At 37.3% G+C, this 15,021-nt stretch overlaps 2 protein-coding genes across 2 annotated transcripts; one reads left to right on the forward strand and one right to left on the reverse strand.

Annotated features, from left to right (window-relative positions):
* Positions 1-2,169: 2,169 nt before the first annotated feature.
* On the forward strand, positions 2,170-11,424 carry hells (helicase, lymphoid specific). The gene is made up of 23 exons (XM_079856437.1): positions 2,170-2,495; positions 2,575-2,672; positions 2,775-2,878; positions 3,204-3,326; positions 3,678-3,731; positions 3,818-3,842; positions 3,926-3,987; positions 4,070-4,108; positions 5,264-5,488; positions 5,848-6,030; positions 6,156-6,299; positions 6,639-6,835; positions 6,949-7,042; positions 7,190-7,351; positions 8,585-8,736; positions 8,827-8,971; positions 9,060-9,143; positions 9,723-9,842; positions 9,932-10,048; positions 10,187-10,346; positions 10,456-10,552; positions 10,679-10,755; positions 10,905-11,424. The coding sequence occupies exons 1-23, from the start codon at positions 2,488-2,490 to the stop codon at positions 10,994-10,996; spliced, it is 2,562 nt and encodes an 853-aa protein (XP_079712563.1). The 5' UTR covers positions 2,170-2,487; the 3' UTR covers positions 10,997-11,424.
* cccdc110 (coiled-coil domain 110 molecular ruler complex subunit) lies at positions 11,416-14,863 on the reverse strand (the record flags this gene model as incomplete). Its single annotated transcript, XM_079856389.1, has 4 exons — positions 11,416-11,660; positions 12,504-14,293; positions 14,391-14,523; positions 14,857-14,863. 4 exons carry the CDS (start codon positions 14,861-14,863, stop codon positions 11,608-11,610), a joined length of 1,983 nt encoding a protein of 660 aa, XP_079712515.1. The 3' UTR covers positions 11,416-11,607.
* Positions 14,864-15,021: the final 158 nt, after the last annotated feature.

Genomic DNA, 15,021 nt, shown 5'->3' on the forward strand with positions numbered 1-15,021 from the left:
ATAAAGCATGAGTTGACGTGTTTTTCAGCAAAGCGCAATTATGTTCATTGATCATGCATTACTAAGATTGCAGAACATTTTTCTAAATTAACATGAGTTAAGATTAACTTAAAGAATTATATTGAAATGTATAATCCAGATGTATAGACACACTCTATTACACATGTGAAGCACGTCTTCAAATTGCTTCTCTGAATTAAACCGTTGGGAAAAGCAGGACAGTATTAATAGGCAATAAAAGAATTAAGCCTGCAATTAATACAGATCAGAAGTGTAGACAGTTAATTACAGAATGTGAAACAAATCAAGAATAGTAAGTATAAAAGAGTTTTTCCTTATAAATGCAGCCACTGCACTACACAATATGGGTTCAGCAGCCAATAGCAGGGCCAGGCTCACCTAATTTGAACTCAACTGGGAATCAAAGAAAAGCAGAAAAGCAACTCTCTACTGACACTTTGTGGTTAATTCAGACCATTGCATTAGATGTGTTGAAGAACAAAAATCTATCTATCTATCTATCTATCTATCTATCTATCTATCTATCTATCTATCTATCTATCTATCTATCTATCTATCTATCTATCTATCTATCTATCTATCTATCTATCTATCTATCTATCTATCTATCTATCTCTATCTATCTATCTATCTATCAAACTATTAAATAAGTAAATAAATATATATATATGCAGTGCTGGGTATAGTAACTGATTATATATAATGATAATTACATAATCAGATTCCAGACAGTTGAAATATATTTCCAAATGAAATATAGTAGCCTAGCATTAGATGAACTAGAATGTTAATAAAGCTTTTTTAACGTTTTTTTTTAACAATTTTTCTAATTTTCAGATAGTGAAAATGCATTTGAATGTGTGTGAAGTTTCAGACAATTTGCCAAAAATAACTTCTACCCTAGGACAAAGTCAGTTATAAATGACGGCACGGCACCCTAAAAAAGGCCAAAGGTCAGATGTAGAAGAAAACTCATTTTGGAAAAGTTTAGCCTTAAATGTAAAATATAAAGTTTTTTTTTTTTTTCTTTAGCTGTGATTTCATAACTAGTCCCACTGAGGGTTAAACTTTTGCCTTTAAGACGATATAAAATTGTTTATTAATGCTACGTTGCTTGGTAACCGTAAACGTCATACTGTTTAAGGGAGGAATCATTGTTTATTATTGAGAACAAACTGAACATTTTCAGGTTCAGGTTCGTCATTTGATGTTGTATTTTAAGTGATTTTAACTTGAGCAAAGTGTGTTTTGGGCACGACATGAAGCGGAGTCACCTCTCATTACTCTTAATAATAATAATTTCCCTTTCATATCAGCCTATATATAGCTAATTTTACATTATTGTGAAAGTTCTACAGCAATGTGAGACCTGACAGAACGTGACCAAGGTTCTTCGAGCTCTGACCATCTACATATCATCTTTATGCCACAGGTTTGACTTCTCCACTTCCAAGTGCTGTTCAGTCATGAAACTACCTATTCTACTAATTTCATATGGGTTTCTAGAATAGCGGTTTTCAATTCAATAATGTTTGTGGACAATTTAAGAAATTGCAAGTTTTGTTCTAAGACAGAAATTATACTTTACTGTGTAATTACAATTACACTCACAGACTAGTCATTCATATAAGGTTAAAGCGCCGCCGTATCTAAAATGTAAGTTAGTTGCCCAAATGACTTTATTTTAGGAAACCCATCGATTAAAAAAGCTAATTCCCCTCAGGGTGTTTGTTAGGACTGAACAGCTCTATACATAAATACTGTGTGTGTGTGTGTGAGTGTGTGTCGGATAGATCAAACAATCTTGTTACGCTCAACATCCACATTCCTCTTTGTTGCACCGAATGAACTGTACTTTCGCGGGAAATATCAACCAGGCTGTTTGCATCCGCACCGCAGTAAAAGGGGTTCAAATTAATTATTAATTCATCTCAAGCACTTAGACTTGTTTAAAAGCTTGCCTACAAAAATAAGCAATAGGGAGTCTTTTTTGAATTGTAATTCAACGGTTCATAGCAATATGTTTATATGTAATATCGAGTCATTAAACGAACAAAGTTTAGACGTCCACCCCTCCAAATCTGAGCTGTAATGGTTTCGTCCATAGTGGCGCGAAACGCCTCGCGCCTTACTGCAAAGTTTCACGTTACAGGCGCGCGGTTGGTGTATCTGCTGGCGGTGTGTTTGCAACTCATGTGCTTTTAGGAGAGTGTTTGTATAATTTTTGTTTTTTTGCAAAGAAAAGGATCCGTTTCGGGTACATTTATGCTATTTGCATTCCTTTCTGCAGTTACAAAACGCTTTCTTATTTTTGTTGTGTAAGGCATTGTTTGTGTATGTTACCTAATCCGGTCATTAGTTAGCAGCTAGACATATTTGCTTTACCTACTGAACTGCACTACAGTTATTTGATAAGGTTTCGGAAACGTTTAATTCTACACCTAGTTTACCCGGAAAGTTGCAGAAATGAGTGGGTAAGTGCCTTCTTTGTGCATGAAGTATAAGGTGTTGGCAGAGCCATATGTTTTAATTGTCTTCACTTTTACGTTGCAGCATTGTCAAAGAAGAGACCCGCAGTGTTTCTCCTCACTGCCCCAAACCTAATGAATCTGAAGAGCCAGAAGGTACTGCAGTGGAGGAGACCACTATGGGTGAGTAAAACTAATCACATTCACAGTAAATCCTCTAGAAACGGTGGCAGACCTGTCTGTGCAAGTCCATGCAACATTCAGTTGATCTCCTGTATGTTACAGAAAAAAGCCAGGCTGGAGAGATGCTTATTACCAAAGAGATGGAGGAGGAGGAGAAGCATTTAGTGGAGGAGGGAGAGAAGAAAGAAAGAGAAATGATGGAGGAGGTAACCCCTTATATAAAAAACCTTATTTATATTGATATGAAAACCTGGAAATATAAGGGAAATTTAAAAATAGATCCTGAAAAAGCTTGGATATCTAGTTGTATTCAGTTCCAAAATGTCATTGTCTTTATGAGTGCAACTGCAATCCCTATTAAATTATATTTTGTTCTTATCCATTAATAACATACTGTAAATGTATTGGAAAAGACATTTAAAATGTATAGACCCTTGAGGCTCTTGCAGTGTTTTGCACAAGTCACTATTTTTATAAATTAAAAAATATTTTACACTAATTTTTTTATTTATAATAATGCTATTTTAACAGGCCAGGCAGACGTGGGAAAAAGATTCTCAAGACATGCGTTTTAAAAGACTTCAGCACCTTTTGGAGAAAAGCAACATTTACTCAAAGTTTCTGCTCACAAAGATGGAGCAACAGCAGCAAGAGGTACAGATTGTGTTCAAAAGACAGGAAAGAGTTGTCTTGCTGGAGGTTTATGATTTCCGGACGTAAATCTAACTTGAATGTGTTTATCTGAAATGAATTGTAACATGGTGGAATGGCACGGATGTTGATGTGTGTGAGCAGAGAACTGTGTGCCATAGTTGCTCTGCAACACCTGCCCCTGTTGTACAGCGACTTGAAAGGCATTTAAGACCAGCCATTCATTGAAGTGTGATATCCACCACACTAAAGAAATCTTATGATTCTGTTCAACATAATCGACATTATGCACAATAATCTTATTGATTGCTGCATTTTAATCCAGAAATTAAAACCTTTTTCTAAAAAATGCAGGAAAAACTTAAAAAAGAGAGACTGGAAAAGAAAGCTACTAGTCAGAAGCAAAAGGTAAGTGTGATCCTGCTTTATTACAACATTTTGACCCATTTAAATAAAAGTAAAGGTGTAATTATTGATTTTCATGTCTTTCGCAGGGCAATGCTAAAAAGACCGTAAAAGGTAGGCCCATCAGATTGCATTTCAAAGAAGTGAGTTTATACAGTGTTTGGTGTGCAATACATGAATCTGTTTATTGTTTATAGTTGAGAGAAAGAAGCGTGAAAGGGAGGAGGATTACAAAATCGCAGATGTCATTTCCAAAGAGGTGAGTCTTCAATTTTGTTTGTTTTTATGACACCAAAAAATGTGGATTTTAATTACTGATGTGGATTTTTCTCTCTTTTAAGGAAATTCTGTCGAAAGCTAAAAAACCAAAAATGGAGGAGGTAAAGTTTTATTCTTTTATGGCTTTTGTTTTCAGGCATTGTAAAATCAGTTTATGACATTGTTTTAACTCTAAAGATCAAATTAAACTTCTATACTTTTTAATTATACTATCTAAGTATATTTGTGCGCACAGTCAAAAATAGCCTTTCAAAGTATACTTCATTTGATCGCGCGCCATGCACAAACACATCCGGTCAACATTAGGGCTGCCACCGACTAAAGTTTATCCTAGTCGGCATTTAGTTGTTCATTTAAGTTATTTTTTGGGGGTGAAATTATAAACCATAATAATGAGCATTTAAAATGCCCTTTAAATTTGCGCTCCAGCATATGGATAAAGTTTGTCGCAGTGTCGCTGGTAAACATTGCTTGAACTTCACTGAGATCAGAATGCATACAAATAAATAACCTATAATATAAATTACAGCCTTATCTAAATAACTAAACTAAATTTAATGAAATTTTTTTAAATGTAGGGCATAAATATAAATCATAAACAAACGAATAAATATACAGCAAACTGAAACCCTTAAAAGAGAAATATCAGTGCAAACATTATCAGGCCAACAGACAAGTAGCCTTAACACTGAATGAAAACTCAGAGGTCAAAACACAAACAAAATAAATATACAGTATATAAAAATGAATCAATAAAATAGTCATATATATAAGTCATGTTTGAGGTTTCACATTTCAGTGTCTACACTGTTTCTCTCTAAAAGTTATGAGTGATTAAAAAATGTCTTTGTGCATGTTTAAACTACAGTTGCATTTATCTTTTTACCCCCTGTGATCTAGTGTTCTTGGTGTCTCCAGGAATAATTTGTCCATTTCTTTCTTGACTGTGAAGCCAATAACATTTTGCGCACAGTTAGAAAAACCAAGCTGTGCACTACAGTATGCATGTACTGTGCTGTTGACAAAATTTGTGTCATGCGCACTGTATACATACCTTAGCGTACACATAGAAAACTTATACTTGGGTATACTTTGTACTTTAACTCTGCTTGGATGAACAGCATTTGAAGCTGTTGTAAAATGCTGATGAGCGCACTCTTTGTCTTAAGGCCAAGTTGCAACATTGCTTGGCAACCATATAAAATCTACAGTTAGACTAATGAACTACATAACTTTTCTTGATCTGTCTGGTAAAGGAGGCACATGCATCAGTAAAACTGGAAGCTGAGGATATAGAGCAGCTGAGTGACTCAAACTCGGACATTAAAAGCAGGCTGTCTGAGACTATGCGGGAAAACAGCAAGCAGATGCTGGATCCAGAGAGAACTGTGAATGGCCAACAGGTACCTGCACAGCAACCCAGTCTCTTCACTGGGGGTGTGATGAGGTGGTACCAGGTGGAAGGCATCGAGTGGCTCAGGGTGAGTGCATTGAGCAGTCCTGAATGAGTAATGACCAGCAGAGGGCAGTATAGGAATCCTCAGTGTCTGAAGAGAGATGGGCTGTTTCTCCCTAAAGCATCGTAAGTTGAGCGTAGAGACAATTGGTGGCAATTGTTCTATGATCAACTTAAGCTTGCAATGCTTTTGGGAATCGCAGCCCTGGATGATGTTCAATATGTATCTCAGTATTATGTGTGTGCTATGAAATTGTGTATGCTGGTTAAATTTTAACCAAACACTCATATGTCTTAATGCTCTCATACTTGTGACGTGGAAGACAAGGAAGTTGTGTATTATGTTTGTATAATGGCTAATAAACCGTTTTGTCTGCTCTGCAGATGTTATGGGAGAATGGCATCAATGGTATCCTAGCTGATGAGATGGGTCTTGGTAAAACCATACAGTGCATTGCCCATATTGCAATGATGGTTGAGAAGAAGGTCCTTGGACCCTTCCTAGTTGTGGCTCCTTTGTCCACTCTTCCAAACTGGATCTCGGAATTCAAGCGCTTCACCCCAGAGGTGTGAATCAATAACTGTAGTTCATCTTCAGTGAAATTTTTACTTTAAGACAAGAGCTAACAATTTGACAGCTTTCATCCATTTAACTATTGATTGTCTTTTTTGTTCTTGCTCTCAATGTTAAGGTGTCCGTCCTGCTGTATCATGGTCCTCAAAAAGAGAGGATGAGCCTGGTGAAAAAGATCCGTCAGCACCAGGGTCCCCTCAAAATGTGCCCTGTTGTTGTTACATCCTTTGAAATAGCCATGAGAGACCGGAAGTCTCTTCAGGTAAACCGATCGGGAATTGCATATTTGGTACTCTCATACAAAAATTAATCTGTAGCTGGTCATTTACATAAAAACATAGACTGGTCTACTTTCAATCTGAAAAGTAAGACAGGTTAACTAGTCTGACCAACTAGCAGTTTGCCAAGGGCGTCTTAACATAGTGACTGTTTATGCCCCTGGTCGTCTTGTCGTCTTCATCAGGACAAGACTTTTTGTACGTTTAATCTTTCATCAAAATGTCTTAATTTTCTCAACATGGAAGTATGTGCCACTTAACCAAAGATGTGGGCAGGACCAAGCAGTTTTGAATGAATGGAGTTCTTATGTTTGTCTCCTCAGCATTTCCACTGGAACTATCTGATTGTGGATGAGGGCCACAGGATTAAAAACTTGAACTGTCGGCTGGTGCAAGAACTAAAGTTGCTGCCAGCTGATAACAAACTGCTCCTGACAGGAACACCCCTGCAGAATAACCTGTCTGAACTGTGGTCTCTCCTCAACTTCCTCCTTCCAGATGTGTTTGATGACCTGAGAAGGTAAGTCACATGTGGCTCCTATCATGCAGATTATTCTTAAATAGAAAATTCTATATTCTTTTCATGTAAATTCAAACTCTGTATTTAATATTTGACAATATTTTTCCCTGCAGTTTTGAGTCTTGGTTTGACATTAGCACCATTTCCGACGCAGAAAATATTGTGGCTGGTGAGCGAGAGCAGAAGATCCTTCACATGCTTCATCAGGTATCTTCACATGACATTAATAAAGTTTTGTAGATGTTGCTACAGCTACACAATCTTAAATGTGCCTCAACCAACTAGCCGTTTTGTAAGTCTATAATTTTTCTGTTCTTTTGCTTGTGGTTCTGATGCCATTTTTAACTTTTTCAGATCCTCACACCCTTCCTTCTGAGAAGACTGAAGTCAGATGTCACACTGGAGGTTCCACCTAAGAAAGAGATTGTTGTGTACGCACCCCTCACCAACAAACAGGAGGCCTTTTACATGGCCATTGTTAACAAGACTATAGCAAAGATGCTGGGTCAGGAGAAGGTTAGTTTTATGCAGTGTTAAAGGTGGGATCAGTAGTTTTTGAAATATGCTGTTGGCCAATGTTGATATTTGAAATCAACCCAAACAAACACACCCCTTCTTCATTTCTCCGCCTCCAAAACACGCAATCCAATCCTAACAGCCCTACTCCGAGTCAGTCTCGAACCCCGATCCCCCTGCAAGCGAGGCGAGTGCACTAACAATGACGCTATACACCGCATTCACTAGCCGTCGTCTGCGCGACTTTCATTAACTGGCCTCCGTTACGCACACAATCCAAGAGTGGATGTCTGTATATACAGAAGCGCAACAGAATAATGCTTCACGAAAAATAAAGCGCAGATGATGAACGAATTACAAGCAAGCACAAAAAATGAACGTACACAATAGTAATTATAAACAAGAGTTGGTTGTTAGTTGCCAACAGCACAGCAGCTCCAGACACACAATGACACTCAAACCCAGTGTTAATCACGTGTGGACCCGAATCAAAGCAACCTCCGTATCTGTTTTCAGGCCTTCCCGTTCAGCTCTCTCCAGCGTTTCTAATATTAACACGGGTCCTAAGATCTTCCCAAGACAACCCTTTATTTTCCAGTAATTTCTTCTGAGCTTTTCTCTTTGTATTGTCTCATCTCTATTTCTGAAGTCTTTCTTCAGTTCAAATCTCCCTCTTGCTCGTTGGCTAATGCCCTAATGCTGATTGACTGACACATTTGTTGTTGGTGTCGGACCAACTAATATCCAAACGACATATTTCAAAAACTACTGATCCCACCTTTAAGGCCTGTTCACACAAACACGAATATTCAGCATGAAAATGCAGTCCGATTTGTCATGCAGTTTATTCAGACCAATATGTGAAAAATGGCAGATGGACTGAATGAAAATGCAAATTCATTCTGGTGACGCTTATGGAAAAGCAGAAATACCTACTCCAGTACATAAAGTGCTGTGTAACTTTCTGTTTCTGTCACCAGGAAATGAAAGCCCGGCAGTATTTACATGTTTTCAAACAGCCGCTCAAATTTTTGTTCGCTAAGGTCTTGTATCATACATCAAATACATGAACACCAAATGAACAGATGCATTAAGATGCTGTTCATTTCATTTAAAATGTTTATTGTGCTGAAAATTCATCTTGTGAACAGGGCTTTTATATTAAATGAAAGTTAGATTGTGGTTAAGTATTTCTTCATGATTGATTTATGTCTTTTATTACACATCTTTAAGGATGAATCGGGACCTGTGCAGCTGACGTCCAGTGGCCGGCCAAAACGCAGGACCAGGAAGCTGGTGGACTATTCTGAGAAGGACACTGACTCTGTGAAAGACCTTGAGAAATATCTAGAGAAAGTTCAGAAAGAGATGGAGAGTCAGGAAAGGTCAGTTTACCCATTTTACCTCTGCTCTAAACTCAGCTGTTTAATGTCACAAACAATGTTTTTGACATGACATGGCTACTCTCTCTTTAGCCCCAGTCCAGTGATGGATGTGTTTGTGCCGGTTGATGCTCAAATCAACTTGAAACTGCAGAACGTACTGATGCTGCTGAAGAGGTGTTGCAACCATGCTTACTTGATAGAGTATCCTCTGGACCCCGCCACTGGAGACTTCAAGGTACTTCACTTAATACTAGATGTAGAATAATGAGTGATCACATTTGTAAGGCAATAGAACAAGTGCAGTAATCATCTCATTGGGACAGATTGATGAGCAGTTGGTGGAATCATCAGGGAAGTTTCTCATCCTGGATCGAATGCTTCCTGAACTGAAAAGAAGAGGGCACAAGGTAATGACCACTTCTCATACATGCATTTTAATGATTAACCGCTCTATCAGTAAGTGTCAAAATCCATTGTGATTGTAAGCCAATTGTGCACACATTTAATTGCCTGTATAAAATTGTTGTATGTGTGGATTATATGTAGGACTGAGTGATACATTGGATATTTGATGCTAACAGTACAGCACTTTATATGGCCATTGAGTTTCCTAAAGATGTTCAATGCTTTCTGCATTAATTTTGAATCTGCACTACCATTCAAAATATTTGTACAAATATTTTTGAAATAAAGTCTCATTCGCCAAGGCTCTAGTTATTTGATCAAAAATACAGTAAAACAGTAAAAATGTGAAATTTAAAATGTAACTACTTCCTGTGATGAAAAAGCTGAATTTTCAGCAACATTACTCCAGTCTTACATAGTCACATGATCCTTCAGAAATCATTTTAATATGCTGGTTTGCAATAAACATTTCTTTATCAATATTGAAAACACTTAATGGTGAAAACTATAATTTATTATTTTGGTTGTAGCTGTATTAAATGGTCTTAATTGCATCCACATCCTGGTTTATTTTTCAACAGGTGCTGATTTTTAGCCAGATGACCTCCATATTGGATATTCTGATGGACTACTGTTATCTCAGGGGTTATGAGTACAGCCGACTGGATGGCTCAATGAGTTATTCAGACCGAGATGAGAATGTGAGCAGCAGTTTGGTTAACACAAATTGCCATTGCATTACAGTTAGTCAGCTGTTCACTGAACACAACCCACACTATTTTTCATGCAGATGAAGAAGTTTGCTGCTGATCCAGAGGTGTTCCTCTTCCTCCTGAGCACTCGAGCTGGTGGTCTCGGGATCAACCTCACATCTGCCGACACAGTCATCATATTTGACAGTGACTGGGTATGATTTTATTTATTTTTTGCATGCTTTTAAACCAATTTAGAATTCAAAGTTAGAATTCTGTTCTTTCAATTATTTTTTTGTGAATGAAAAGCCTCTTCAGCATCTAATATAATATTTTGTGAATTTCATCTTCAGAATCCTCAGGCAGATTTGCAGGCACAGGATCGGTGTCACCGTATTGGGCAAACAAAGCCTGTGATGGTTTACCGCCTCATTACGGCCAACACCATTGATGAGAAGATCCTGGAGAGAGCCTCTGCCAAGAGAAAGCTAGAGAAGATGGTCATTCATAAAAGTATGTAGCTATTAAGATGGCCACATCACCAACTTTTGAATTTAATTAAACCGTTTAAGGATTGATCTAGTTTTTGCAATGACTGACTTTTTTTGTTTGTCATTTATAGATAAATTTAAAGGTTATAAAGCAGATCTCAAACAGACCAAGAGCTGCATGGATGTAAATGAGCTTGTAGAACTGCTGAAGTCCAGAGACTACGACGGGTACAGATATTCATACTGCATATCTCAACTGTTGCAAGACTTTTTATCCATCACAAAGTGTTGCCAAATTCTGCATTGTAAGTTGCATCATTAGACGCTGTCCTGACATGATTCATGCTGTTGCAGGGCAGTGAAAGGCACTAAAGGAAAGGTCATCAGTGACAAAGATCTGGAGATCCTGCTGGACCGCAGTGAGTTAACGAGTAAGTAGATCAATGTCCTTCACATCTCAGATCTTAATGTTTCTTTGTCTATGTAATGTGTGTTCAGTCCACTGCATAGTGGTGGTAATAAGTAATGATACTTGGATATTGTAATGCCCCTCTAATGCAAATCAAATCTCCCTTTTCAGATCAAGCCAAGAAGCGTTTGAAACAGGAGAAGGACAGGGTGTTTAAAGTTATTGAGACCAAAGATGACAATGCTGACATCAGTCTGTCCTGAGAGCTTAGACACTTGAAGCTTGCCTTTAGGCCAAAGTTGAGTTTTTCCCACTGCTTAAACTGATCAAGCAACGTTAACTGGTATAAAAGCTGCCTGCTGGTTATACAGAAAGATTGAGATCTTTTCTATTTTAGACTTATGTAAACCACCACTGCTGCTTTTAATCAGTCCATCCTTGGTTATGAATTTATTTTATCAGTTTTAACGTAGTTTTTTCATTTTTGAGGGGGATTTGCACTAACGAAAAGAATCCCCTACTTTGGCTTCTGTAAATACTGTTGTACATTTCATATGTAGTTGACTGAATAGGATTCATTTACATGCTAACTGCTTCAAAGCACTTTGCTAGAATACTGTAGAACACAAACGTTCCTTGTTTTTGTTTATTTTTCATGTCTTTGAAATATAATAAATATTTTATATTCAGTATTTGTGAAGTTTATTTCATTTTTGCATTTAGAAGAATATGATGCAGAAGTGTGACTGCATTGTTACATGGAAGTTTGCATGTATATTCAATAGCTGTGATGGGAACAAACCAACAGATGCCTGCATTCGCTCTACTACAGGCCATGTAGCTAATGTCCATCAGAAGACAATATCACTCAAGTTCATTTTTGCTGTTTGTTCTCCTCTTCTAGTTTTCTTCTTATATCCTGGATCACTGTAGGAAAGAAGCAAGTCATTTGAAAAATGCAATGCAAAATATTACGCATATAATATTTGCATTCCAAACAGGATTAATATAGTTGAGTGTCTCAATGCAACAATTTTTATTAACATTGTTGAAAATGGTTGTGCTGCTTAATTTTATAAGCATTTGATAGATTCTTTGATGAATAGAAAGTTCAAAAGAACAAGATTTATTTGAAATATAAATATTTTTTAACATTACATAAATGTCTTAAATATCACTTTTGATCCATTTAAAAAGCTAATTTAAACTGGGAAATTTTAAAACATAAGATTTTGCACTTTCTAATTGACCTATCAAATATAACATTGACAACTTCTTGAACAAAGGGTCCATTTAAAAAGCTCATTTAAACTGGGAAATTTTCAAACTTTAGATTTTGCACTTTCTAATTGACAAATCAAATATAACGTTCATGCAGCTCAAGTACTAATACATTCAGATATTTGTTAATTTCATTGATAATAATTTGCAATACGTTTGAAAGAACAGGATTTATTTGAAATATAAATATTTTTTAACATTACATAAATGTCTTAAATATCATTTTTAGCTATTTTATAGCTATTTTAAGCTGGGAAATTTAAAAACTTTTTTCAAACTTAAGATTTTGCACTTTCTAATTGACAAATCAAATACGTTGACATCAACTTCTTGAACAAAGGGTCGGAGATCATGCAGCTCAAGTGCTAATACATTCAGATATTTGTGTTAATTTCATTGATAATTTGCAATACGTTTGCCATTAAAATAAAAAAAGCAAGTGGTGTCAGATTATATATATATATATATATTAGGAATCAGAAATCATACCATCATCAGTAGGTGAGAACTTTTGTGCGTTTCTTTGATGTTTTGTTGTGATGTCAGTAATGGTCATGGGAGGATCAGCTGCATCCATGTGGCCCATCTTCTGTGTGATCCTGTCGCTGATGCCGAGGTAATCCTTACGCAAGTCTTCCATCTCTGCTAACAGCACCTCCCTCTCTCGCTCAAGCAAACCAATGGCCTCTTTGAGTCGTTCTCCCTCCCTGGCGCTTGCAATCTGAGACACCATCTTCTCTTTATGAATGTTCTGCAGCTTCTCTGTCAGGACTTGCTTGTCTGCCTTGAGTTTATTGACCATCTCCATCAAGGTCTCGCACTCTCTTCTCAAACCATCGGACTGCTGCAGACAGGCATTTTGCTGCTCCTGTAGTTGAAGTATCTCCACTCTCTGCTTGTTATGAATCAATTTCGATTCATACTTCATGGTCTCCACCTGCTTAAGTGCTTTGTCCCTTTCTGTTCGGCACTTCTCCAGCTCAGCGTTCAGTTTTTCAGCCATGTCCTGAAATTCCTGTAAGTTCTTCTCATTGTCGGACTCTTTGGAGCGCGTCGACTGAATGAGCTCTTTATTCTTCTCCTGAGCTTTACGTAAATGATCTCTGAGGTTTGCAGATTCACTTCTCATGGCCGATGCCTCCTCTTCAAGCCTCTGATTAATGCTGATGTTCTTCTTGTGTTCAGCATCCATCAACTGCAAGGTCTCTCTACACAAAGCGAGATCTCGTCCCGCTACATCTCTCTGCTCCTCCAGTAGTTTCTGCTTGGTTAGCAGCTCTTGAGACACCTCCTGAAGCTTCTTTAATGATTTTTGACAGCTCCTTTTCTCATTGAGCTCCTGGTTGAGCTGGTCCTTCATCGTGACAGCACGTGTTTTGAGACGCTCATATTTCTCCATCAGTGCTTTAAGTTGCTTCATTGAAGTTTTGTTGTCACTTTTGGCTTCAGCTAGTTCCTCCTTCATATCTTCACAGGTATGATCGAACCTGGTGGTGATCTCTGTATTTTTCTGCTCCTCGCATTTCAGCTTTTCAGCAATAAGTTGGGTTTCTCTCTCCTTTTGCTTTGATTTCTCTTTCATATCTTTCAGTTCTTGTTGCTTGACCAACAACAAATGGACAAGATGTTGGTTTTCCAAATCCTTCTGTTGCAGTTGTTCCTTCACGACCTCAAAGAAGTCAAGATGTTTGCCCTTGAAAGATGAACTTTTGTCAGCTCTGCTTTTATCTCTGCCCTTAGATATTTCTTTCAAAATGACTTTGGGTGGGTTTGAGGAACATTCAACAGATCTTGTTGAATTAGACCTAATCAAGTACGCGAATGGTAGGTGTAAAGCTTCAGAGTTACTGCCCATCTGTAAATCATATTTTGACCCGAGGATACTCATTGTAGCCTCTTCTTTTTTAAGCAGATCTGCTCCGGCTAGAATTCTGTGCAGGGACTCCATTGTCTGCTCATTAAAATCTTGATTGACATTTCCATTTGTGTTTTGTAGTAAACTCTGTCGCACTTTGAGGAACCTGTTCTCAAGGGTATCCACTGAAGCATGTTGTGATTTTGCACATGGGAGTTCTTGTCCTTTCTTCCACCCACTAAAAAGCATGTCATTTGATTGCACTTCACTGCTGGTGGCTCCTGGCTGATGGCTGCCTAACTTATCAGGAATTGGTCTGTCTAAGCCCTGCTGTGTGTCTTGAATGCCATCAAGTTTACACTTGTGCACAGACCTTCTGGTCCGTTTGACGTTCGGGTCCATTTGAGTTGAAAATGTCTTTGTACTGCAAGACATTCAGGCAAACAAAGCTTTACTTGTAATAAGAAGCACTTTATTGATGCTGAAATGAAATAAAAATACATTTATTCAAAAGCTCTTACCTTACTTGCATTACTTCCCACCATCCAAACGAACTGCAACAGAAGCCTACTGTGCGACTCAATCCCCATTGTTTAAAATGTTTTAAAATGTCTATCACCATAGAAACAGGACCAGTGCTGGCAACGCCAAGCGCTTGGGAAAAAAAAAGAAAGACGTTATAAAAATGGTTTTGAACCAAACCAGTTCTGCTTGAATGGCTGTAACGTTAGAGCTGCAGCACAAAAGCTTCTTTTATCACTCTGGTGAGATGCAACACTTGTAAAGTCCAGCATGTTTTGGTGAAACTTAGCTGAATATAAAATAAGAGCAAATATCTGATTTTGTTGACATTTCAATTTGACATTGTGTAAGTTTTTTTAAGTTAATTTTTAATAACTTAGTTTATATAGTTAATACTTTACAATAAGGTTGAATTGGTTAAATTAGTTAATGCATTAGGCATTATGAACCATAAACAATACTTACTTGCCATTTATTGACCTAGGTTAATAGTTAAACATACTATTGTTTATATCATATTCATGTTACTCATAATACATTATCCCCGGTTTCACAGACAAGGCTTAAGCCTAGTCCTAGACTAAAATGCATGTTTGAGCCACTTTAACTGAAAGGAATTTGCTCTAATAT

This window comes from Squalius cephalus (assembly GCF_949319135.1).
Source record: "Squalius cephalus genome assembly, chromosome: 21".
Lineage (NCBI taxonomy): Eukaryota > Metazoa > Chordata > Actinopteri > Cypriniformes > Leuciscidae > Squalius > Squalius cephalus.

What these genes read in the sequence shown, in the direction of transcription:
- hells (XM_079856437.1), top strand. An exon ending in CCGCCACTGGAGACTTCAAG is followed by an intron (nt 8,972 to 9,059) that starts GTACTTCACTTA and finishes TCATTGGGACAG; the next exon opens with ATTGATGAGCAGTTGGTGGA. An exon ending in GAAGATGGTCATTCATAAAA is followed by an intron (nt 10,347 to 10,455) that starts GTATGTAGCTAT and finishes TGTCATTTATAG; the next exon opens with ATAAATTTAAAGGTTATAAA.